The sequence below is a fragment of the Petaurus breviceps genome, unplaced genomic scaffold (assembly GCF_028583685.1).
Source record: "Petaurus breviceps papuanus isolate PSGF00001 unplaced genomic scaffold, PetGlider_PUasm1.0 154, whole genome shotgun sequence".
Taxonomy (NCBI): Eukaryota; Metazoa; Chordata; class Mammalia; order Diprotodontia; family Petauridae; genus Petaurus; species Petaurus breviceps.
The window spans coordinates 10,636,507-10,662,774 of record NW_027185715.1 but is presented as its reverse complement, the minus strand read 5'-3'; the positions used below and the strand labels follow the sequence as shown (position 1 = coordinate 10,662,774).

Genomic DNA, 26,268 nt, shown 5'->3' with positions numbered 1-26,268 from the left:
AAGTGGAAACAATACAGAGCGACCAGCTAAGAGTGACCTTTCCTAAGGAGGCAGTGAAAGTGCAGTAGTTTAAAAAGAACCAATGTAATCTTTTCTTTTTGGAGGGCAATTGGGGTTAAGTGACTTGCCCAAGGTCACACAGCTAGTTTTGAGTTGTGTCTGAGGCCGAATTTGAACGCGGGTCCTCCTGACTCCAGGGCCAATGCTCTATTCACTGTGCTACCTAGCCTCCCCTGTATTCTTCTTTCAGTGCTCTGTAGAGACCCATCCAAATGGGCCACAAGCTCTTCCCTCCTACCCAGTGATCTTTGATGCAGGTTTCTTTAATTATTTGTAGAATGTCATTAAATTAAAACACACAAACACTAAATAAACAACAACTGCAACTTTAATAGGTGGAACCATAATTTGCCATTTCAGAAACAATTTTAAGGGGAAAGTATTTTCCCTATAAAAATAAAATTAAACTTGTCAAAATTATAAATAGTATAACTTTAAAAAAAAACCTTTTTTTTTTTTACTTTTACAATTTAAAATGCTTCCCTGCATTACCACCACCTCTTTTTAACCTCTTTCCTGTACCATCACACACTGAATATCAACAACACTATGGCAAAGCTCAGGTCATTTAACATAGCAACTGGTAAAAAATAAACTCAAAACATTTCTTTGGCTAGACCTGACCTCTTAAAAAAATTCTTTTTTTTAAACATTTAAAAGCTGCTGCAATAACCAGTGTTGTGGGAGGGACGGGGGATGGAGAACACAACAAAATCGGTCTTTCTAGACCTGCAAATTTCAATACAGTAAGTTTTCCAAATCGTAACTTGTAGTGCATTTAAGACAACCACTGAGGTTTCTGGATCATATAAAATGCGGATGCCTATTTTACAGACAATCTACTTCAAGTAAAAAAAAAAAAGATAATTCACAGATACCCATCAGCTACCACTGTTAGATCCTAAGAGCGTTCAAAATAGGAAAAGTCAAAGCTTCATGAAATAGAAGTTCTCGCCCAACTGGGACAGGTTAGTCAAAAGTCAGGTGGTGGTTGCTAAGAGAATACTCAAACCCAGGCTGTGGTCTGAATAATAAAAAGAAAATACCGGCATTCCCTGAACATTACAGTAAAGTGTCTGTTGATAATGTCACTTAAAACTTCATACATGCACTACACAGTTTCATGCAAACTTAACAGATATGGTGTGGCAAACATATTTGATATCGTTCTACATTTTAAACAAGTTTTCCTTAACAGTTTCGGAAGATACGATTGTCTCAGTCCCTTGTGTAGTACTGCATAACCCACAAACGGTTAGGACGAAATGATTGTTCTTCGTCAAGTCAGCCTGAAAAATCTGGAAATGAGAAGAGGAAGGGACGGCAAGGCACAATTAGCAGATTCGGAGGCACAGGACTGAACCACCTTGGAGTTTCGCGAAGAAGCCATTAGGTGTCACTAAAGTATTATCAATTCCTTGGGAATTTATAATAAATGTCTAGAGTAAAAACACGGGCAGCATGGGTGGGCCCTCTGGAACTTAAATGTAAAATTTTCTTTTCTTTTTTCATGTTTTCACTGGAATAAACCATTTATGTTAGGACTACTCAAGAGTGAGAAGTTACTTGAACCTGATCTGAGGAAGGCTTCTATTGCACACCCATCTGTCTCTTTGGTTGGTTGGAAAAAACATCGGTTGTTTAAATAAATGTCTGTAAGAATACCAGTTACATTAGCAGTCAAAATACAAATTCTTCCCCTCCTTTTCCCTTGCATGTTCCGATTGTGCCAGGGGCCAAGCAATCTTGGGTGGGGAGGGGAGACCTTGGGAACATAACACATCCTGGTTCAGTTCAGGAGTATCACAGACTCCAAAGGAGAGAGGAAAAGGAAGAACGGAAGGAGAGAGGAAGAAGGAAAATGACTAGGCATGCTCCACAAGGCTCTGAGTGCTTTAGTCTTAAAAGCCCAGAAAATAAGAATCAGATGTAGCTTCTGACCGATTTCTTTTCGTGAGAAAACAGGTGGAATAACTCATTTCCTCTGGTCTTTTCTGCTAAGGACAAAGACAGACCTTCCTAGGAAACAGCCTCAGGTAACAGAAGCCACACAAAGGCAACAAGGTTTCTAAAACGCTAAGGGGACGTCCTTGGGCAACACCAAAGTGTTCCCGATTCCTTGGGAACTGGTCTGTGCCTCTCTTGGTTTTAGGTCTGCTTCTTTACAGAGAAGTCACCAGACAGACCTACCATTCCACACCTCATCCCAAATTACCTGCGGGTGCTACTCTGCTTAGACAAAGGCCCTGGTTTATCAGGTACACTGGCTACCCTCGGTTCTCAAGGCAACCTCAGGAGCCACCCGGTTTTTTCTTTGCTCCCTTGTATTAGCTGCTCTCCTAAATCTCCCCTCTCCCAAGAAATCAAGTCATCCCACATATATAACATTGTATGATTTAAACAAACTGTATTGCTTTAAAAGCAAGTTACAAGCAAATTCCACATCCTTTTTCTCTATCATGACCAAACCATTCACAATTCCACTGCTAGCCACCAAAGAACCCTCATCTCGACTCATGCCTTCAACTAACTTACTCTTTTCTTTCCTTAGGTCTACTCCATTAAAAATCCCTCAAACATTTCTCAAAAATTCCTAGCTTCCTTATGCCTTTCATTATACATGGCTGTTTTCATGCAAAATTATGAACTGTTTAACAACAGGGAAAACAGCATAGTTTGATGCTTAAAACTGTTCAGAATGGATTTTTCTTTCAGGTTTTAAAAAAATAGCCAATCTGTAGATTCTTAGGCTAAAAAGCCATAAGATCATTTAAAAAAAAAAAACAGGTAAAGGGGAAAACCACACCCTATCCTTCATGTTTTAAAGCGTCCTAGAATTCTGTTAGTCATGTACTACAGATTCATGGCCTGCTGAGCTGTGATACCACTCATCAACAGAGGGTTCTGGGGTGGTATGATGAATCTGAGGGTCCCTCAGGTAAAGAGGTGCCGGGTATAATGAGACTCAATCTAAAAATTGGGGAGAGGTCCCCTGTCACCACAAAACTGTAAACCAGCTCACTTAATAACGAGGACACCTGCTGCTGCCATGTAGATTGTACTAAGCACGCTCCGTCTGAGTTTGCTGGGGTTTTTTAATTTTTGTTTTGTTTTGTTTTTTAAAGTAGCCTGCACTATTCCTGAGTGGTCCGGGGCTGCTGTTTAATCCAGCTTCCATGTTTCTCGGAGGGCTTTTTCAAGTTTGTGCTTGTAAGCTGCATAGCGCCGTTTAAGGTTCTGAAGCTGTTCGTCTTCTTCCTTGTCCAGAATGCGCAAGAAGTTCTGTAGCTCAGGAAGACTAAAGGCTTCCCACTGCAGGGGGAGAAACAGAGACAGACGCACACATACACACAGATTCGGTGAATAATGCATCACAGCATTTTTAATTTTTGTTAGTGTTCAATTGTTGCTGTCATGTTCTACTCTTGGTGACCCCCACATGGGGTTTTCTTGGCAGAGATACTAGAGTGGTTTGCCATTTCCTTCTCCAACTCATTTTACTGATGAGGAAACTGAGGCAAACAGGGTGAAGTGACTTGTCCAGGGTCACAATGCTAGGAAGTATCTGAGGCTGGATTTGAACTCAGGAAGATGAGTCTTCCTGATCCCAGGAATTATGCACTGCACCATCTAGCTTGCCAAGTCAGCATTTACTGGCTACCTACTGTGTACATCTTAAGTGGTTAGGGCAGCTGCCCCCTTTTGGGGGGGGGGGGGAGGCGGTTCTCTTTTATCCCCCACCTCAGGACAAAATAGATGAAAGGGAAAGAAACCAGACCTGAGATTTCACCGGTAAAGAGAACTCCCAAGATGTGGTCGATGGGTCTCTATAGCTTAGAGAGTCTCAGAAAGTTGCCTAGAGCAAATGCTAAAAAAAATTGTAGCCTCAACTAGATTAAAATATAACTGGGAAATATTTAACAAAATAAATAACATTTTATTTTTAAGTATCAATTTTATTATATTTATAACTAGTAAAATGTATTTATAGTAGTGTTTATATAAATTCTATATTCATATTATATGAAATGTATCATTTTACTGTGAATAAATTATATATACCTAAATATTATAATATTCATATAAAACTTATTTTACTTATATCACATTTATTTGTATATTTATAAGTATTTTATAAATATTTATAAATATCATATTTGTATTGTATATTCGTAAACATTATAATGATAATATGTTTATATGGATTCTGTTTATGGTATATTAAATACATTCTATCATAAATGATATAAACACAAATATGAGCATATATTTATTAAAATTCTAACATCTTTACATTATTCTTATACAAATTATGTGAGCTATATTGTAAATGTAATATATAATTATAAACTCTATATACAATATTTCTATAAAATTTGCTATTTATTCTAATGTATTATAACAATAAAATTTTATTTATCAGTAAAACAAAGATCATATAACATTTTGAGACTTTAAAAAAGATGCCAGATTTGAAATCAGAGGACTTGGGTTTGTGGATTATTATCCATTATTTATTACTATCATTTGAACCTAACTTTAAAATTGTTTCAACCCAGAATGTCGCCCTGACCTCAGTAACTCTCCAGGAATGCAGAGGATGACAAGGAATTGTGGGTACTAGCAGGTCCTGGGTCCACCCAAGTCTCCACCTAGATCTCACATAGCTCTCTGGGTAAAACCGCTTAACTATGGATATGAACAGATACCCTTGTCTAAATCCTATGATATATGTACACCTGGATAAGAGGGAACCATATCACTCCTCCTTTCTGGCTCACTCTCTTCCATCATAAGACCTAATAAATTTCTTTCTTAAATTATTTCGGATTTTGGGGCTCACTCTCATGACTAAAAGATTTAAATCCCAGCTCTGCTATTTTATCTCCCTGGCACTCAGTGTCCTCATCTGTAAAATGATTAGATTCCTTTCCAGATTGAAAGCTCTGATCCTAAAAGCCAGGGGTGAAGTAGAATAATCAAAGGCTTCCTCAGAGTGGATGTTTACACTGGGCTTTATAGGAAACTGAGGCTGGGAGGGGATTCCAGGTACAAGGAATGTTGTAAAGGGAGTAGGAGGAAGGACAGTTTACACCATGCTGCTTTCACCTTATTAAAAATGCTAAAAAAAATAAAATAAAATACAATAAACAGGAGATTTTTATGCATATTATGCTAAGTAAGAGTGGAAAGAAAAAATGAACAAATAAGCCAGTATTACCAAACTCTCAGTTGATCTTGAAATTATTAACAAGCAAGAGAAACCTCATATACTGTATATTTAAGAGAAGCACTGTGTAGGGGCGGCCAGGTGGCTCAGCGAGTAAGAGCACCGGCTCCGGTGTTGGGACGACCTGGAGATCGAATCCCGGGCTCAGACACTCAGCACCACACCCAGAAATAACTGGCCGTGTGACCTTGAGCAAGTTACTTAACCCCGATTGCTTAAAAATTAAAAAAAAAAAAGAGAAGCACTGTGGCATTGTGAATTGGGAGTTAGTTTGAGAGTCAGAAGATGGGAGTTCAAGCCCTGTCTCTGACACATACTGGCTGTGTGACCTTGGCTGAGTCATTTCTCAGTACCCTAGGTCTATATGATTATAAATGGGAGAATCAGTACCTATGATCTCTGTGGTTGAGAGAGTATCCTTCCTGGAAGCTCCCTAGCCTGTCAAAAAACAAACAGCAATCGGGGATACAACTGTTCCCTTTAAAAAAAAGTGCTTTATGATATTTAAACATAAACTTTGACTAAATTCTAACAACGTGTGAGGTGACATTCCAAAACCAGCTGAAGCTGGATCCTTCCTCTGGAGTTTATGAATTAAGTTAACCAGATGGGATCACTTAACAGAACAATACGAACTTAAACTCTTGGGAGGGTAAGCAAGTGTTTGGAGTTGGAGCTTTGAGGGGAAATGCTAGTATATGGATGGTCACGATGCCCTTTTAGGAATCCAAACGAGAATTCCAAAATAGTACTTTTCTGAACAATGGCAATCTGTATTCAGAACGCCTAAGTAAAAAAGTAACATGAATAATGTATAAAAGCAGTTTTTCCTTCTCAAGGAAGTAGCTCAAGCTGCGGAAGAGATCGTCTCATATTAATTTCTCTCATTCATTTTTGTGTCTCATTCATCTCCGTCTTCCTGCCCAAAAGTCACTTATTATCACTCCCGTTTTTTAGACAAGAGACTGAGATTAAGGGGTGGACAGATTTCTTAACTATGAAGCTAACAACTAGTCCAAGGTCATTGCAAAGCTTTTCTCCTTAGGCTGCTCGACCCTAAAGACATTTTTCCTCGAGGGAAGTACCAAATATAGGCATTCATGGCAATATGGTACAACAGAAGACACTGGCTGGGTCAGAGTTCAAATCCTGCTCCTCTAAGCCTTAATTTCCTCCTCTATAAAATTTGAGGGCTGAACTACAGGCCTAAAAGTTCCAAAGCTATTATCCTGTGAAATTTTTAAAAATGTGTTTAATTCAGAGTCTTGCTAGCCAAGAAGCAGGAAACTCCTTTTTGCTCATTTACAATGAATTAGCAAAGAAACTTTTTATTAGGAATGAACTTTAAAATGTCAACTTTCAAAATTAAGCTAACAGTAAAAATGTAAGAGTGTGAAAAATCTTTGGAGACCAACTACAAAATTCCAGTCCCCCAAATCCATTTTTTGGGGGGCAATGCCAATTGGGGTTAAGTGATCTTCCCAGGGTCACTCAGCTAGTAAGTGTTATTTTTGAGGGCAGACTTGAACTCAGGTCCTCCTGACTCAAAGGCCTGTGACCGAAATCCATTTTTCAAATGGTGATTTAATTAACAAACACAAACATTTCAATATACGAAAGGGAAAGAAGGGCAGATAAGATCTGTTTTTAAAAATATGTATATAAACATTAAGTTTAATGAGATAGCAAAAAAAAAAATGACTGTGTCCCCTTCTGCTCCTGAAAAATACTTTTTAAAAATACTGATTCTTCCCACCCCACCCCAAATATCAAGCAAAAAAAAAAAACAGTTTACACAAAATGTTAATGGCAGATTGACACTGGGTTTGTCCTTGCCTCCTCGTCCCACCTGGTTACAAAGGTCACCTACCATCGAGATAAACAGGGATGGTGTACCCTAAAACAATAATAAGGAACACCACACTCACCTCTCCGGTTTCACGTTCTCGAAGGACAAAGCTCAGAGTTTCTGTCCTTGGCCCTGCTACCAAACGCAGATAAAGGGGGTGTTCTCGGTCTGAGAGCTTGCACGCGTATACTACATAGGGAAACAATAGATCCATTTTCTAGAGTGCTTATTTAACCAGTAAACTAGCCTGCTTCCCAACCGCCAAAGAAAATTTATCCACTATTCCCTGGTCCCATCTTAGTACAATTGACCTGTACTAAAATGAACGAATTGACATCACGGGCAGGTAACACGTCAGATAAAAACAGACAATGCAAAGCATAATTAGTCCTGTTCTGATTATTTTCAGGGGAAAAAAAGGATCAATTAAGTCACATGCTGAAGCTTTTTTTAAAAGACTGTGACAAGAACATGTAGTCCTGTATATGAAAAAAATCAAGCAAATCTTTTCACATTCAAGGTCAACAGCTTTAATTTAAAAGTACATATATGCACATATGCACTATATGTACATATGCACACGCCCAGAGAAAAATGCCAGTCAAGTTTTTCTGCCTGCTTGGCTAAAAAAAGTATTAACAGGCAAAGGTACTATTTTAATGGGGTTTAACTAACATTGTTAGGTTGAGCAGCAAAGAGTTTTTAATATGAGAGAAAAACTGAGCTGGCAGGATGAAAGTGCCCCTTGTGATCTCCCGACACTCCCCACCACTCCTCCCTAGCACTGAGGTTTAATAAACAGCAGGTATGGAGGTCTTGGGACAGACAGACTTTCCTAAGTGGGCAACAAAGGTAGAAGTCCATTTCCTACAGCTGTTTCAAGCTCTACCCAGGAACGCTAGAAGGAAAAAAAAAAAAACCTTAAGAGAGTGACTAATGAAATATAGATACTTCAAAGTCAAAGGAACATTGTGGATAAGCTGTGTTTGCTGGCATTTTCTTGTAGACAACATCCAACAATGGACAAATATATTTATTCCCTTTTGACTCATCTCTGATAAGAAAGATGGAGGACTGAAAGGGATGTGGGTGTGATATTCTTCTCTGCCCCAGAGGACGGATGCTTCCTTTGTGTCCTACCAAAGCATGCCTTGGGCACAGGAGACCGGTGCCTCAGACCTCATAGAACTGCCAGGTATACAGACTCATGGTGGAGCATTTCTAATTAAAAAGGTCTCAAAGGCTACTTCCTAGCAAGAGTCAACGGCTACCAGAGAAGAGATGACGGAATATGTTTCTGTCCTCTTTGTGAAAAGCTAGAAGTCTACAAACACACGATGGTGCATACGCTCTCAAAGTGGGCACCAGGGTGGGTGGTTTTGCTAAACTGTTTTATCCCATGCTACAAGGGGGAGGTTGGGCAGCCCTGTGGATCAGTGCATGGAGTGCCGAGCCTGGATCCAATTAAGATCCTAGTTGAAATCAGCACTAAAACACTAGCTGTGTGACTCTGTTTCCTCATCTATAAAATGAGCTGGAGAAGGAAATGGCAAATCACTCCAGTACCTCTGCCAAGAAAACCCCAAGTGGGGTCATGAAGACTTGGATATGAGTGAAATGACTTAACAACAAGGGTAGAGGGAGTTCAATATAGGGGCTGTATTTTGGAAACTTACTGTGAGATGAAATAGCTCGTTCTTGCTTTCTCTGTGTGTGTGTGTGTGGGGGGGGGTATGTTAACGTTGTTTCAGTGGGGTGTGACTCTTCTAAGGCCCCATTTGGGAACTTTCTTGGCAAAGATCCTGGAATGGTTTACAATTTCCTTCTCTAGCTCATTGTACAGATATAGATATTGTACACAGAGACAAATTTAATTATTATTAAGTCACTTGGCCAGGGTCACTCGGCTAGAAAGTGTCTGTGGCTGGATTTGAACTCATGAAGATGAGTCTTCCTGATCCTAAGCTCAGTGCTCTATCCACTGGGCCACCCAGCTACTCCTCGTGTGTAAGTATGTGTATATATGTATGCGTTTATATGTACACGTGTGTGTTAGAGGTGGGAGGGACAATCATTGTCTAGCTGGATCCACCACCACCACCTAGCATTTACATAGTACCTAACTATGTGCCAGGCACTGTGTTAAGCCTTTTATAAATATTAAAATTAAATATTTAATTTAAATAATATTTAATATTAAATAAATATTAAACACATATTAAATATCTATTGATCCTCACAACAACCTTGGGTAGGGAGGGGTTATTATTATCCCCATTTTACAGTTGAGGAAGCTGAGTCAAACAGAAGTTAAGTGATCTACCCAAGGTCACACAGCCATTAAGTGTCTGAGGCCACATTTGAACTCGGTGCCTTGGCTCTGGAGTGAGAGTACACAGATTTTTATCCCATCCCTGAAACTTCTTTTCTTCTGCAACTTTGGTTCAGTGATTTCAACTCTCTAGGCCTTGGTTTCCTCATCTGTCACACAAAGGGGTTGGACAAGGTGACCTCTGAGGCCTATTTCAGTTCTAGGATCTTATGTGTGATTTTGTCAAACAGAAAGAAGTTCCTTGAGGCAGAAATGGTTTTGTATTCATCTGTGTATCCCCAGTGCCTAGTGTGGTACCTGTTATATCATAGGCATTTAATATTTGCTTATTAATCAGTGAAAAAAAAGTAGCACAAGATAAGGATGGACAAGTCAGGGTCGGAAATGTTAAGAGGCAATGGGAAGCCACTATGGGTTCCCTTGGCATGGGAAGGATGATGATGAAAAGGCCCAGGATAGGAAACAGAACATCTTAAACAGCGACATACCTTGATCTTCCTTATGGCAACGTTTATAAAGTGCAAACTTGGCCGGGCTTTCAGATACTAGAAATTTCTTGAGCAAGGCCTCAATAACTTCCCGGACAGTGTTGGTGCTGCTGATGTGAAGTGTATTCATGCAGCCATTACCATTGGGAGCTTGCTTTTCCGGGTTCTGAGAAGTCAATGCATTGATAGGTCTGCACAATTCCATCTGAACCTTGATGAAGCCAGTGTAAATCCCATTGGAATTCTGCAGCAGGAAGACAAAGAACACGGTTCCAGTCAAGCCCTGGAGTTTGGAAGGCATTAAAATGAGATGGGAGTTGGGGCCGGTGTCAAGCAAAAAATCTTCCTCCCTATTTCTGCTCTTGTACCCTGGTGGTAGATTTCCTCTAAAGATTCTCCCCCAGAGAGAAAGGGCCTAAACGTGGGCTGGTGTTGAGAGGGTGGGTCATGAAGTCAGGAAGACTCCACTTCAGAAATTTAAGCCCATAACTAACAGTGTGACTGCTGACAGTTCATTTAACCTCTCACTGCTGTTGGCAATTTTCTAGGGTTGTGGTCTTAGATCAGCTGCTAAACATTAAAATGAATTTCCATGCTGGAGGTTCCCTAAAACAATGAAATTATAGCTCAGGATAAAAAAAAAGACAGAGGCCTCAATGGAAGGCACTATATAGGGCACAATGTGTAGGGCACACAGCCCATGAGTCAAGTCTGTTAGGCAGATGGGGAAGGTTTAGAAGCTTCTCTGTGGGCTTTGATATGCTTACGGCTTTTGAGACCCCACTCATTCATGGTACTACAGCCACATGTAAGGAGTCTGGACCCGTTTTTAAGGCAATATCTCCATTCAAATCCCTGCTGGCCAAACCATGAAATTTATTAAGGCTAATGAGAAATATTTGGCTGGGTGCACAAAGGAGGTATCCCCATCAAAGACAGTGAACCCTTCTGGGGGGAAAAAAGCCACAATTATAACTTTATGACATCCTAACTAAAAAGGGTAATCCAAGAGGCTGGAGCAGATCACCTGGGGTAGCTGTTACTGCATACAAATAACTGTTTTAGACATCATTTCTTGCTTAAAGGATCAACATGAACCAGGTTATGATGAACTTTCAAGATCACGTAAGTCAAATTCAGACTGCAAGAGTTAACCTCTGGAAAGCATAACCATTTATTTATAATGTATAAATGGAATTATAATCTCATTTCTTGGACTGCTAAAAGAACCTTAGTAAGGAAGCTGGGGTAAGTTAAGGTCTTTTGGGTCAGAGGGTGGCATTAGTGGAAATGTTAAGAGTCTATTGGTTTAGAGAGTGGCAACAAAGGAGAAGTAAACTGAGGCTTCTTCCCATGGCAATTTCTGCCAGGCTGCAAGAAAACAGGACTTTTTGGCACTTCTGCAGACACATGGAAGACAGATGTTCAAAGGGAGGCTTCCTGGGAGAAGGCTTATGGGGACATATGGCCATGATCCTCAAGAGGGAAAAAATGTAAGTAAAGGATAAATGGAATCCATTCATTTTGTTTCCAGCTACTCAATGTCTCCTCTTTTCATTCTAAACTCTTTCTTACAGACACTTGGTAGCCTCAATACAGGGATTGCAAACCTGGACTCCATGATTTTTTTTTTCAAAAATACTTTATTAACTGTACTTCAATATAACTGGTTTCCTCAGTAACTCTAGGGATTTTATTTTATGCATTTAAAAATATTATTCCACGAAGAGGTTCACAGGCTTCACCAGACTGCCAAAGGGGGCCATAATATGCAAAAAAAAAAGGTGAATAATCTCTGATCTAAGAGCCTTTTTTATTACCTCCCTTCCGTTTCCTCTCCTCTTGTTTAATGTGGTCATATCAGTGTTTCTATGGCATCTGGTTTCACCCTGTACACTGCATATCCAATGTACGAAGGTCACTGAATAAGGGATCCCGTGGATAAAGTGAAATAAAGGTCACCAAGGAAATCATTCATTTTAACAAATGATCCAAGGCAAACGTAGCCTTAAAGGCAGAAAGCCAAGGCTGCATCCCCAAGCAGATAAGTGAAACAAAGGCCTCCGGAAGGCCAGAAAGGAGAGCAGCAATCTGTCCCAAGTGAGTAAGACGCCTGGAAAACCATCCTGAGGGGTCAGGAGGGATGCCCTGAGGGCACTGGTGTTGCCATCATAGGCTGAAAGGGCAGATGCTTGAAGGTTCATCCAGTCCAACATATGTTCAACAGAAACACCAACAGGGTCCAAGAAAAGTAATTTTCAAAAAATTGAAAATGGTAGAGTAAAAGCTGGTATATTGTTTGTTAATTAAGCTGCCGAGGAGGTGCCAGCTTGCACGGGTGGAAGGAATTCCCAATATCAAAGAAATCACAGGTCTAACTCTTCTTCCTGATGACCTTTTTTGGGCCTCCTGTTATGGAGCTGGTTATCCAGTAAGTCAGGTAGAATTCCAGGTAACCAAGCTGCTTCCTTCCTTCTCTTTCTTTAGTATGTTCTAGTTGCCTTCTGTCCTCTAGCCTCCCTGACCATCTTTGAGTTAAAAGGGCACGGGGGTTCATCCTGTTGTACATTATTAGGCTGGAACTCCTTACTCTGTAAGAGCCTAGGTTATTGTTATCAAATGAAGCTGCTAACTTTTTAAAAAATACACCTTTTGGGGGTAGCTAGGTGGTGTAGTGAATAGAGCACCAGCCCTGGAGTCAGGAGGGCCTGAGTTCAAATCTGGCCTCAGACACTTCACACTTACTAGCCATTGACCTTGGGTAAGTCACTTAACTCCAATTGCCCTGCCTTCCCCTCTCCAAAAAACCAAACCAAACCAAACAAAAATCCGCCTTTGCTCACAAAGCTAATGAGTATTCAAAGACACATGAAACTATGACTCTCCTGATTCTAAAGGCTCTTTCCATTAGAATAACCTATCTTTCATACAAGACTGTCTTTTTCTTTTTTTTTTGCTTTTTGGAGAGCAGTTGGGGTTGTCACATGGCTGGTAAGTGTTAAGTGTCTGAGGCTAGATTTGAACTCAGGTCCTCCCGACTTCAGGGCCGGTGCTCTATTCACTGTGCCACCTAGCAGCCCAGACTCTCTCTTTCTTAATCCTCTTTTAAAAGGTGTGAATATTAAGGGGGAAGGAAAACTTTGGAAAATCTTGGTATGGTTATTATTGTATTAGTTTATTTTAAAATTCTATTTTCCAAATTCTCTCCTTCCAGCTCCTCCTCTACCCATTGAAAAAGCAAGAAATACAATACTCATTTTCTATATGAAGCCATGCAAAACATATTGTCATTAGTCATGTTCCAAGAAAAAAAAAAGATTTTTAACAAAGGAAAAATATATGCTTCCACATGCAATCTGAGCTCATAAGTTCTATCTGGAAATAGATAGCATTTTACTTTTTTTAAGTTTAGTATTTTTTTCCCCAATTACATGTAAACAATTTTTAACATTCGTTTTTAAACTTTTAAGTTCTAAATTCTCTCCCTCCTTCCTCACCCCCTCCCTCCCACCCCCCCCCCCCCGCTTTGAGAAGGCAAGCAATTTGATATAGGTTATACATGTGTAGATGTTCCACATGACTGTTCATAGCTTGGGTTTCTTCCTCTGAAAATTTTTTTTAATCAACTGGGGAATTGCTCCTATTTCTTATATTTGGCACAGTTCTCTATTTGAGAAATAAAAAAAACTTGCTGTAAATTTTTTTCTCATTTTCCTTTTCTTTTACTTTTGGCTGCATTAGTTTTGTTTGTGTAAAAAACCTTTAATTTTATGTAATCAAAATTATCAATTTTTTGATACCTCTGTTTCTTGTTTGGTCATGAAACCTTGTACTAGCCACAGATCTGACAGATAATTTCTCCCATGTTCCCCTAATCTGCTCATGGTATCATCATTTACTCTAAATCATATACCCATTTTGAGCTTATCTTGGTACATGATGTGAGATGTTTGTCTATGTCTAGTTTTTCTCATATCACTTCCCCATTTTCCCAGCAGCTTTTGTCAAAGAGTTAGTTCTTACACTGATAGCTGGGACCTTTAGATTCATCAAATATTAGGTTTCCCCTACTGTTTTATTAAAACATCCTATTAACCTCACAATTGCAATAGCGTCATTTTATAATAATAACTCGCTTTTGTCAAATGAGTCACCTAAACATCCTACGTGAACAGAGTAGAAAAATGGCTAACCACTCCTCTACAGCTCATTGTCTGTCTATGGGTCCACAGGTCCAATTCATGATGATTTAGAGCAGGGGTGAGGAACCCTGGGCCTCAAGGCCATATGCGGCCCTCTATGTCCTCAAGAGAGGGCCTTTGACTGAATCCAAATGTCACGGAACCAATCCTCTTAATAAAAGGATTTGTTCCATAAAACTTGGACTCAGTCAAAAGGTTGCACCCAAAGACCTGGAAGGCCACAGTTCCCCACTCCTCAGAGAGTCAGTTAATAAACATTTATTAGGCACCTACTTGTACCAGGCTCTGTGCTAAGCCCTAAAGATATAAAGATAGGCAAAAGATGGCCTGTGTTCAAGGAAATCAGTCTAATAGGGGAGACAAGATGCAAACAACCATGTACAAATAAGCCATATACAGGATAAATCAGAGATAAACAACAGAGGGAAGACACTAGAATTAAGGGGAATCAGGGAAGGCTTACTGCAGAAAGTGAGAGTTTACAAAAGGGAAAAAGACCTACTTGTACAAAAATATTCATAGCAGCTCTTTTTGTGGTGTCTAAGAACTGGAAATTGAGGGGATACCCATCAACTGGGAAATGGCTGAACAAGTGGTGGCATATGATTGTGATGCTACGTTATTATAGTATAAGAAATGACAGGCAGAATGATTTCAGAAAAACCTGGAAAGACTTACATGAACTGATGAGAAGTGAAATGAGTACAATGAGGAGAATGTGGGGTGGCTAGGTGATGCAGTGAATAGAGCACCGGCCCTGGCATCAGGAGGACCTGAGTTCAAATCCGGCCTCAGACACTTAACACGAAAAACTAGCCATGTGACCTTGGGCAAGTCACTTAACCCCAAATGCCCTCCAAAAAGCAAAAAAAACAAAAAACAGAATGAGGAGAACATTGTACATGGTAACAGCAATCCTGTATGATGAAGAACTGTGAATGACTTAGCTCTTCTCAGCAATACAATGACTTCAGACCATCCCAAAGGTCCCATGATGAAACATTCTATCTGCCTTCAGAGAAAGAACCGATAATTGTCTGAATACTGACTGAAGCATACTATTTTAACTTTCTTTCTCTTTGATTCTTTTCTTTTTTTGGCTTGAGTCTACTTATACAAAATGACTAATATGTAAATGTTTTACATGACTGCACACATATAATCTATATCAAGTTGCATACTAATTCAGGGAGAGAAAAGGGGATAGAATTTGGAACTCAAAACTTTTTAATAAAATGTTTAAAATTGTTTTAATATGTAATTCAGGGTAAAAATATTACTATTAAAAAAAAAAGATGACCTGGAAAACATTAACAAATGGCAAATTTTCAGATTCCCAAAAGGAAGAAATAAGAAAAAAAAAAGGGGGGGATTTTGGCTGGTCAAGCTAGGGAACCCAGAAGCAGAGATTAGGAGGGAGAACATTCTGGGCATGGAGTACAGTTAGTGAAAAGGACCAGAGTCTGGTATCTTTTTCAAGGAACAGCAAGGAAGCTGGTGTCACTGAATTAGAGTACATGGTAGGTGGTGGTAAGTTAGGTTTCATTAGACTAGAAAGGCAGGAGGGGGATGGGTTTAGAGGGTTTCTAGGGTCTTTTCAAATTCTAGATCTCTGATCCTTTGGGTACTTTTAGGGACTGCGACAATAAAGAAAATTGGGATTCTTTTTGCTCATGTCCTTGGTAAAGTCACATCTGTGAGTAGCAATGGTTCCAAAGGTCCTATCAAAGAGGACGGTGATTTTGATAGAGCCTGCTTGAAACAGGTTAACCCAATGCTGAACCCTAAGTGTCTGTAGCTGGGAGAAAGGCAACTTCAGGGGCCTACTGTACAATATGACACATCATGCCTCCAAACTATGGGTGTTCTCCAAGGTTGTGTCCCTGGTCCCCTCTTCTTCATTCTCCATACTATCCTTTGGTGATCTCATCAGTACCCATAGTTTTAACTATCATCCCTATGCAGATGACATCTAACATGTACATGTAACGCATGTACATGTATGTATATGAGCATACGTGTGTGTGTGACTATATGGATGTGAACAGAGTGCCAGGCCAGGAGTCAGGAAGCTCATCTTCCTGAGTTCAAATTCATACTGAGATACTTACTGGCTGTGTGACCTTGGGCAAGTCACTTAACCCTATCTGCCCTGATCCCTCACCTATAAAATAAGCTGGAGAAGGAAAAACAGCAAACCACTCTAGTACCTTTGCCAAGAAAACCCCAAACAGGGTCATTAAGAGTCAGATGTAACTGAAGCAACCGAACAACAAAAATGAATCTATCAGTCAGTAAAGAAACATTTCTTAAAGTGCCTACTATGTGCCGGGCACCGTACAAAGTGCTGGGGGGACAAAAAGAAGCAAAATACAGCATCTGCCCCTCAAGGAGCTCACATGGGGTGACAACAAGCAAACAAGTATGCACAATTACACATAAATATACATATATGCACATACAATATGCATATATAGTGTGCATACATGCACGCACGTCTATGTTTATCTATGTACATCTATCTCCTTATACCTAGGCATGTATCTGTATCTATCTATCCACTGCCTATCTGGCATTTCCAAATGGAATTTGGGGACATCTCAAACACAACACGTCCAAAACAAAGCTCATCTTTCCTCCCAAACCCTCTGCCCTTCCAAACATCCTTCTCCCTGTTTAAAGCAGCTCCAATCTCAGGTTTACAACCTTGGGGCTCTCCTCCATTCTTCACCTTCCCTCATCCCTCCGCTTTCTACCTCCATAGCATCTCTCGAATCTGACCCTGTCAAACTCCCACAGCTGCCGCCTTCCTTAGGCTATCACAGCCTCTCTCCTGGACTCTTGCAGCTCCTAATGACATCTCCTTGCCTAAGTCTCTCCCCACTCAAGCCCATCCTCCCTCCAACTCAACCTCCCAAGTGATTCACCCTAATCGCGGATCTGACCACGTCAAACATAAGTTCTTCACAACACAGCCCTGACTGGTCTTGTCCAGGCTCACTGCACACCCCTCCTGGGCTCTGAGATGCAGTCCAACTGTTCTTCCCATGATGCCTTCATGCTGGCCATTCCTCCCGATTCATCTTTGCTTCACTGATTCCCCTTCTTCCTTCAAGACGCAACCTGAGTACCACATTTCACATGAAGACTTTCCTAACACTCCCAACTGCTAATACCTTCCCCTCAACCCACTTGTATTTTCTTTCCTTTATATTTATTCTATAGGAGAGGCAGTAACACATATGGATGGACAGAGCTGGCTCTGAAGCCAGAAAGAACTAGATTCAAGTCTCAACTTTGTGACCCCAGCCAAGTAACTTACCCTCTCTGTGCTCTAGGCCAAAGGTTCTCAGACTGTTTTGGCCTCTAACAGTCTGAGAAAGCCGCCCAGAGTAGTGATCACAAAGTGTGATCCAGGGACCTCAGGGGGTCTGGGTCCCCAAGACCCTTTCAGAGGTCCGTGAAGTCAAAGCTACTTTCTTAGTACTAAGATGTTATAATTTCTGATAGGGTAAATGTTGATAGGTGTAACTCACATAAACAAAAACTCTTTGGAGAAGGGGTCTTCAATCATTTTTAAGCTATAGAGAAGGTGTCGACCTTTAGAGAAAAACTTTACTCACCCAGAAGTTCCCTCTTCCATTCACGTCTCTCCCGATAAAATAATAAAGTCATTGAGATTAGGGGACGTTCCATTTTTTTGTAATTCTCTGTATCCCCCCAGCCTAGCATACAGTCATTCTCAGTCATGTCTGACTCTTGGTGACCCCATTTGGAGTTTTCTTGGCAAAGATACTGGAGTGGTTTGCCATTTCCTTTTCCAGATCATTTGACAGAAGAGGAAACTGAGGCAACCAGGGTTAAGTGACTTGCCCAGAATCACACAGCTAATAAGTGTCTGAGGTCAGATTTGAATTTAGGAAGATGAGTCTTTCTGACACCAAGCTGGGTACTCTATCCAATGAGCTACTTAGTTACCTCAGAGCACACAGCAGGTACTCAAAAAAATGCTTGTTGATTGATTGGATCTGGTCAGTTCATTGTCACCCAAAGCCCTTATTTCAATCCCTAGCACTTCCTCCTGTAACAACTCTAAATATGATTACAAGGTTCAGTGTTGTAGAAAGTTTATCATTTTTAATCTGGTAAGAAATCTTTCTTTATTCTCTTCCTGTGAAAATGAATAATTAGGGGCAGCTAGGTGGCGCAGTGAATAGAGCACCGGCCCTGGAGTCAGGAGGACCTGAGTTCAAATCTGACCTCAGACACTTAACACAAAACTAGCCGTGTGACATTGGGTAAGTCACTTTACCCCAATTGCCCTCCAAAAGGCAAAAAAGAAAAAAAAAAGTTAAAAAAAAAGAAAATGAATAATTAAGCAACTCACTGATATCAAGTTGAGCATTAAATTTTACAAACTACTTTGTGCACATGCACGTGTGTGTGTACTGTACACCCCCACCCCCAAAACCCCTGCTTAGATGATAATACTTCAACTCGATCACATTCCAAACTCCAGGCATAATATCTCTTTCCTTGACACTTTCAAGTCTCTTTTTGCAAGATCAGACTGCTGGAGGTCTTATTACAAACGGAATTACCACCTATTGAACAGGCTGGCACTGATCAGACAAGTCGTTGAAGATACTTTGATAATGTGCACAGTTCTTTACAAGTCTGAATCTTAACACTTTAACATTGCTTTTCAAGAGGACCCAAGAAGAGATCTTTTCCCCAACTTCAGGGCAGGCCAAGAGGCCCAGCTCTGAAACAGAATCAATGCGAAGGATGAGAAAGTACTCAGCTTCCATGGCACATCCACTCTGGAATTAGACCACTGCTCATTTTCATCTGGAGATTCAAAATGTACTAATTGTTCACATTCACCAAAACTGCAAAAGTGGGGCTCTTACCAAGGTCATCTTCAATTTGTCTGTAACAGCTAAGTTGTAGTTGTGAACCTTCTCTTTGATTTCTTCTTTGCTGAGATAATTGTGGGTTTCCTTCTCTTTCTCAACATCCTAAAAACAAAAACAAACCACACCACCCATTAGCAATAGGAGAGAAAATGCCATCCCACCCATTAGCAATGAGAGAAAAGTCGATAAGCTGGGGTTCTTTTTCCATTGCAGGGAAGAACGGCCTCGATGCACTTAACCTTGAAACACACCTCACACCCCCCAACCCAGCTGCAGTTCTCAGCGGCTGTCAACCTGCTCGGGATATTTAAAAGCAGACCCTAAAACCCCATTCATTAACATATGTGGCATGTGTTTCAAAATCTTTCCTACTAAAAAGTCAGTTCTTGGTATGAGAAACCGTTTTGCCAAAGGAGGCATCTAAATCACTCCCTTCTCTGAGTTCGACTGACAATTTCCATCTTATACGCTATTTAATGCAGTATTTCAAAAGCATCACCCCCCAGAAGAATTGATGAATCTGGATGTTCCAGACCTGCCACTCCCCTTCGTGACTGAGGATGGGGAATCAAGTCATCATATTATGGGCAAAGGGCAATTCAATTTCCTGAACCTCAAGTTACAAGGAAGTCATATAATCAGAGATCACAGAATCATAGACCCCATGTCTATGGAAAGTCCTCCAGTCTAAACTCCTCTTTTACAGATAAGATGAGGCACAGAGAAAGCAAAAGACCGACCACCGACCCCTTTGATGACCTAGCAACTCAACTGAAGTCTCATGCCTTTCCCACTAAGCCATACTTTTCCCCATGTTGAGGGTCAGGTGCATTTGTTGTTGTCCAGGCATTTGAGTCATGTCTGACTCTTTGTGAACCAATCTGGGGTTTTCTTGGCAAAGATACTGGAGTGGTTTCCCTCTTCATTTTTTTTTTTTGTTCATTTTTACAGATGAGGAAACTGAGGCAAACAGGGTTAAGTGACTTGCCCAGGATCACACAGCTACTAAGTGTCTGAGGCCACATTTGAACTCGGGTATTTCTGACTCCAGCCATGGTCATTTCCTTTTCCAGCTCATTTTTTTACAGATGAAGAAACTGAGGCAAACAGGGTTAAGTGACTTGCCCAGGGTCACACAGTTAGTAACTGTCTGAGGTCAGATTTAAATTCAGGAAGAAGAGTCTTCCTGACTCCAGGCCTGGCACTCTACCCACTGTGCCACCCCCCCTCCCCCACACACACGCGGCCCCAAATATGCCTTACTGTTCTAAAACAAAACAAAATGGGAACTTTCAGTAAACCTATAATTTACTATTGTGGGGAATCACTAAAATTAAATATCACTACTAAAAAAAATCACTAAAATCAATCAGTGAACAGAGTAATAGCTAACATTTATAGTGTTTCAAGATTTGTAAAGCAGTTTACATATACTATTTCCTTTCATCTTCACAACCACCCTGGGAGGTGAACTCTCATTATCTTCATTATACCGATAAGGAAGGCAGAGGGTAATTGATTTGCTTGGGGTCACACAGCTGCTAAGTTAACCAAGGCAGGATTCAAACTCAGGTCTCCATGACTACCGAGAGTCCCAGTATATCACTCTATCCACTAAAAGGGGGAAACATTCAAACTGATTTAAGTCAACTATTAACTAATGATTAAAATGTCATCACAAGTACCCTACCCCCCCAGACCACCAGTGTTGGGAACATTAGTTGAGGTTTTAAAACTCAAAAGATTTCTCAAGTTTAAAAAAAAATTGGGATAAAAGGAAATGGAAGCAGATTTTTAAAACAGTCAGGAACTTGGTCTAAAAATAATCAATTCTATTGTATAAAGAGAAATTAAAATTAGATTTATTAAACTGTTCCTTCCCCACCCACCTCCCTAAGCTTCGGAACACTTGTTTCTTACAGTCCAGACACATCACACTTGCACAAACACAACCCTCCCAGCTGGAGAACATCCAAGCTGGCATTTGTTCCCCAATCCTCTCAGTGCAGCAACCAGGGTTATAAATACCCCAAGGATTTCTACTACAGTTCTACACTCACACCAGCACCATATATAGTCTGAAATGGTCCTTGGATTCTCAAGCTCAGGGCTGTTTAAGACTTGGAGAGGGGAACCAAGTGGGAGTGCCAGCCTATTCCCTGCAGAGAGAAGCCTGCTTGGGCACTACCTTGCTTAAGGCATGTGAGGTCAGCATTTGGATTAAGTCTGGGGAAAGAAGACCCACTCAAAAGCATATGCTCGATCCATGGTTTCTTCAGGCATGCCTAAGCCGAATGTCTCTAGTTTCTGATGGGCCAGGGAGAAGCCCATCCCTCCCCCCCTCCCAAAATCTCCGAGTCTTAGGATGTGGATCCAAAGAGCTGGCCACAAAGCCCAGGCCAGAAACTCACTCTCCTTATCAGCAAAGATTTCTACAATGAAAATGAGTACTTACCCATTCTCTCCATCCCAGAGGATGTGAAAAACAAAGCTGTTTTAATTCTTCCTCCAGGGAAAGAAGGTTTTGTTTTTACTTTCATCATTTCTTAAAGTTTCTTGGCCTACATATAGGACAGTTTACCTAATCCAAGATGGGGAACGAGGATTAAACAAATGGCATTTATGCCTAAGGAAGGGCAGATGACGGGAATCAGACGTTGCTTTCAGGTTGGATTGGAAGTAACCACTGTTCCATCCAGGCATGGGGATGAAAATGAATAAAATTCTGATCTCCAGGAACTGGAAGGGGATGGAGCAGAAGGAAGGGAGGGAATACACTGAAATACTTGGGATTTCCCATTTATGACCATATTCTCAAGGTTTTTTATAACTAGCACCATTAAAAGAGTCAGTCCGCCTGAACCAGATGCTCTCCTGGGGCCTTACAAAGGTGGGGCCGGTTGATTCCTTTGAGGTTGGTGTTTTGTTTACCTTTTTTTTAATCTGAAGTATATTCAAATCAATTTTCAATTATCTAAGTTAATAGTGATTACTGTAACATGTTTATTATCCTTTTGAATGATGCTTTGTTTAGATGTTAACATTAGGTTTGGGTATTCCCTGAGCAATTGTAGACTGATAACTCCAGGAAAAAACTAGAGAAATTTAACCTGGGTGGGGAGGAGTAATGAAAAATGTGGGAGGAAATAAAAATAAAGGGCTCCAGTTCTAACTCCTGCTCAGCTCCTGGAAGCTTTCCCCAACCTTTCTTTTTAAGATGGGAATTCTGGTTTTTTTTTTAATTTTCATTTTTTTTTTTTTAGAGGGGAAGGTAGGGCACTTAGGGTTAAGTGACTTGCCCAAGGTCACATGGCTAGTTTTGGGTTTAAGTGTCAGAGATCATATCTGAACTCAGGTCCTCCTGACTCCAGGGCTGGTGCTCTATTCACTGCTCCACCTGGCTGCCTGTCCCCAACCTTTCTTACTTCCCTTCTCTCGGTTAATTATCTCTAAGTGTGTCTGCTTGTATTTTGCCTCCCTCACTAGACTCTAAGGGCAAGGGCTGGTATGCCCAGGAGCACATGAACGGTGCGCTTAATAAATCTTTATTGATTCACTGGTCCTAAATCACACCATGTGACTCTGAAGAGATTACTTCCCATCTCTGGGTCCCAATTTTCTGATCTGTGAAATGGAGGATTACATTACACGGATTCTAAAAATTCTTGCAGATGATTCCCAGAACGAGTCTCTCTGCTGAGTTCCTGTCCCACACCACAAACTGCCTATTCGATATTTCAGATTGGATGGATGTCCCATGGGCATCTATTTTTTTTCTTTTTGGGGGAGGTAATCAGACCCCAGGTCACATTTGACCTCGGGTCCTTCTGACTTCAGGGCCGGAGCTATGGGCAATCTACCTCAAAGTCAACAGGTCCAAAATGGTTTTTCTATCTTCCAAACTTTACCATTAACACTGAAGATTTCCCCATATTTCTATCTAGTCCCTGAGGTCTGCAACATCTTGACTCCTCACTCTCACTCCACATATCCTATCGGCTGCCAACTCTTATCATTTCTATCTCTCAGATAAACCTGCACAGTAACCACCCTAGGTTACGGTGGTAAGGCCTTCATCATCTCTGCATCTACACCATTTCAATAGCTTCCCTGACTCAGGCCTCTCCCCACTCCAATCCATGCTCCACAGAGGCCAAAATAACTTCCCTTAAGCAAAGCTCTAGCCATGATATGCCTGTGCTCAAACTCCAACGGTCACCTCTAGGATCAAATAGAAAGTCCTTGATTTGGCAATTATAGTTCTTCACAGCCTGGGTCCCTTCCTACCTACCTTTCTGGTCCCCTCCACCAAGATGTCTATGACCCCTCGTGGTGGTCACTCCACCCCCCATCTCCACATTTCTGTGCTGTCTATCCTTTCCTCCACACTTGTACCTCTAGGAATTCCTGGTTTTCTTTACCCAATTCAAGTACCCATGAGTAGAGGGGGCCTTTCCCGGTCCCTAGAGCCTCTACTGTCTTTCTTCCCAGGTTACTTTGGATCGGATTTGTATGCATCTTATATATCTATATGTGTGCATGTGTATATACATATATATTACATTAATGTATATATATGTATGTATATATGTAAAAATAAACATACTGTCTTCCTCATTAAAATGTAAGGTTCATGAAGGCAGATAATGTTACTTTGTATTCCTGAATTTAAGTACAGTGCCTAGCACACAGTAGGTACTGAATGAATGCCTGCTGATTTCTAAGTGTGTGAGATGAAAGAGTTCGGAATCTGAGTCCGAGATCAGAAAAGGTCTTTATTCTTTCTCATGAGAAAGGACCCCTTCCCCTGTTGCTCAAATGGCATCTGCCAGGGAGTGCAACATGGGGAAGCAAGCTCATGGTTATATACCCCTTAATGCAGAAAGCCCAACTCCCAACTGGCTTTCACTCCCATCGGTGGGGAGGCAAGTTCACAATTTAAGCACGGGAATCTATTTCGGAGACAAAGAACACGGAAATGTGGGTGTCCCATGCAAGGCCAGGAAGGCAGTTTTGTCCTAATTTGGCATATCTTGCACTGGGGTGGCCCTGAGGAGGGTCTCCATTGCTCTAAGTCCCAGATTCCTGTAAGGTCGGGTGACTTCTAAACTTAGGCCTAGAAGATGGTGAAGCCACTCTAGATTTGATGTTTCAGAGTGGGGAAACTTCACTGCAAGTTATCCCTCACACAAGCAAGAACTGACTGGGTAACAAATGTCCTTCCTTCTCCCAGCTTCCAAAAAGAAAAAGAAATCTTCCAATCAATACCACTGCAGATTAAATCAATGCTGGAACAAACAATCTCTAAGATCCTTCTAAATTCTAAAGTCCAAATATCTATGCTTGACTCAGGGTATATAAGCCAAAACAGGGAGATAATATGTCTAAAACCCATTGCTACTGCTCCTTATCAAGAAATCAAGTTGGTTTTATTCACTAAAAAGCAAATGAAATCTAAAAAGAGCCCTGATATATTGGATATATAAAATAAGGAAGCCAGCACATGAAAGAAACTGGCTCTAATTTTAATGAATTAACACACATTTGCTTAGTGCCTACTATGTGTTAGGCACTAAGGGGATAGAAAGACAATAAATGAAACAATCCCCACTCACAAGGAGCTTATATTTTTATGGGAAAGACAAATAAGTACATATACATGCCTAGAGAGAATAAATTTTAAGAGAATAAATTCAAATAGCTTTTACTTTACCTTGTGCGAATATATCTATGTCTTACTTGGTTAGAATTCACCTCTTAGCCACCTTTATGAAAAATACCTGACCTGATTCACTTCTAATTTTTTGGTAGTATAATCTTTTAATATTTGAATTATATATCCATTTTGAACCTATTGTGTTGTATGGTATAAGATGTTACTCAAAGCCTACCTTCTGCCAGACTATTTTCCAATTTTTTAAGACGCATTATTTCCCTATTCGGGCTTAAGTACCTGGAGTCAAGCAAAGATATTGGGATTTCAGAATTTAGAGGGACCTTAGAGATTATTTGGGAAAATAAATTAAAAGTTAAGAAAGCAAACAAGGAACTCATCTGTAGGTAATTCATGGGTTTAAAAAATTTTATTAAAGATTAAATTACTGAATTTAATTATTTCTGATTCTTTCTTATCTAAATTGTTTCAATAACTGGCTCTTCCAGTTCCAAATAGTTTTGATGATTTTTCTCTTATAATATAGTTTAAGTTCTAAAAGTGCAAATCTTTTTTTTTTTGGTTTGTTTTTTGGAGGAAAATAAGTGACTTGTCCAAGGTCATGCAGCTAGTTAAGTGTCTGAGGCCAGATTTGAACTCAGGTCCTCCTGACCAGGGCCAGTGCTCTATTCACTATGCTACCTAGCCACCCCTTAAAAGTGCAAATCTTTCATTCCTAGTTTTTAATTTTGTTTTTGGAGGCAATTGGGGTTAAGTGACTTACCCAGGGTCACACAGCTAGTAAGCGTATGAGGAGGGATCTCAATTCAGGTCCTCCTGACTCCAGGGCTCACGATATATCCACTGTCCCACTAGTTTGTTTTTTTTTAAATTAATTTTCTTGATATTATTTCTTAGTGTTAGACCTGGAGAAATCATTTTGGGTGGAAACCTCCCCAAAGGACTGAACACCTTTGTTTCCCCTAAATCAGAAAGAGACCCTCCCCCAATACGCCAAATGTTATTGCTGACTTGACCAATTGTGTAATCTAAACAGAAAGGACAGAATGTGTCTGGGAGAAATAATGCCCGTGAGCATTTTCAAACTTAAGAGACACAAACAATGCTTTCATTCATGAAAAGTTATGGGAAAAGACCAAAAAGGAATATAGTGTAAAAATGGGTACCACAGGAAGAAGTGAAAAGGAAAGAATACTGGAAAAGGGAGGAAGATGGAGGAAGAAAATGCACATTGTTCTTTAACTGTGGTAAGGAGGAAAGCAAAGCTTTTTGTGCATGCCATGTGAGTGATTTGTGTTGGCATCAACCAGTATGGGCACCACACCCCAGTGTCTGTTTTCATTTGGTCAGTTTTAACAAGTCCCTTTTTAGACGATCCGCTTTCCTGCATTCTCTGTTTTCGCCATTATCACAGGGGGGTTCTCTTGGCGAGGGCTAATTTATATTTCCATGAAGCAAATCCCTGCAAAATCTATTTTTTTCAGTCAGTCTAGTCTTTTGCCTGATGGGTGGAG

General features: G+C 40.5%; 1 protein-coding gene across 4 annotated transcripts in view; it reads right to left on the bottom strand.

The window, feature by feature from the left end:
* Nucleotides 1-370: 370 nt before the first annotated feature.
* RASSF3 (Ras association domain family member 3) overlaps nt 371-26,268 on the bottom strand; it is a 203,406-nt gene continuing 177,508 nt past the window's right edge. For 3 of the 4 annotated variants that reach the window (XM_069080822.1, XM_069080831.1, XM_069080837.1), the window contains 4 exons: nt 19,075-19,182; nt 9,960-10,203; nt 7,219-7,328; nt 371-3,372 (listed from right to left, as the gene is read on the bottom strand). In XM_069080822.1, coding sequence (XP_068936923.1) covers nt 3,223-3,372; nt 7,219-7,328; nt 9,960-10,203; nt 19,075-19,182 — 612 coding nt within the window. In that variant the 3' untranslated portion in view covers nt 371-3,222. Of the gene's footprint in view, nt 3,373-7,218; nt 7,329-7,369; nt 8,038-9,959; nt 10,204-19,074; nt 19,183-26,268 lie in introns of those variants that run through there. The other variant, XM_069080842.1, reaches the window with a different exon arrangement.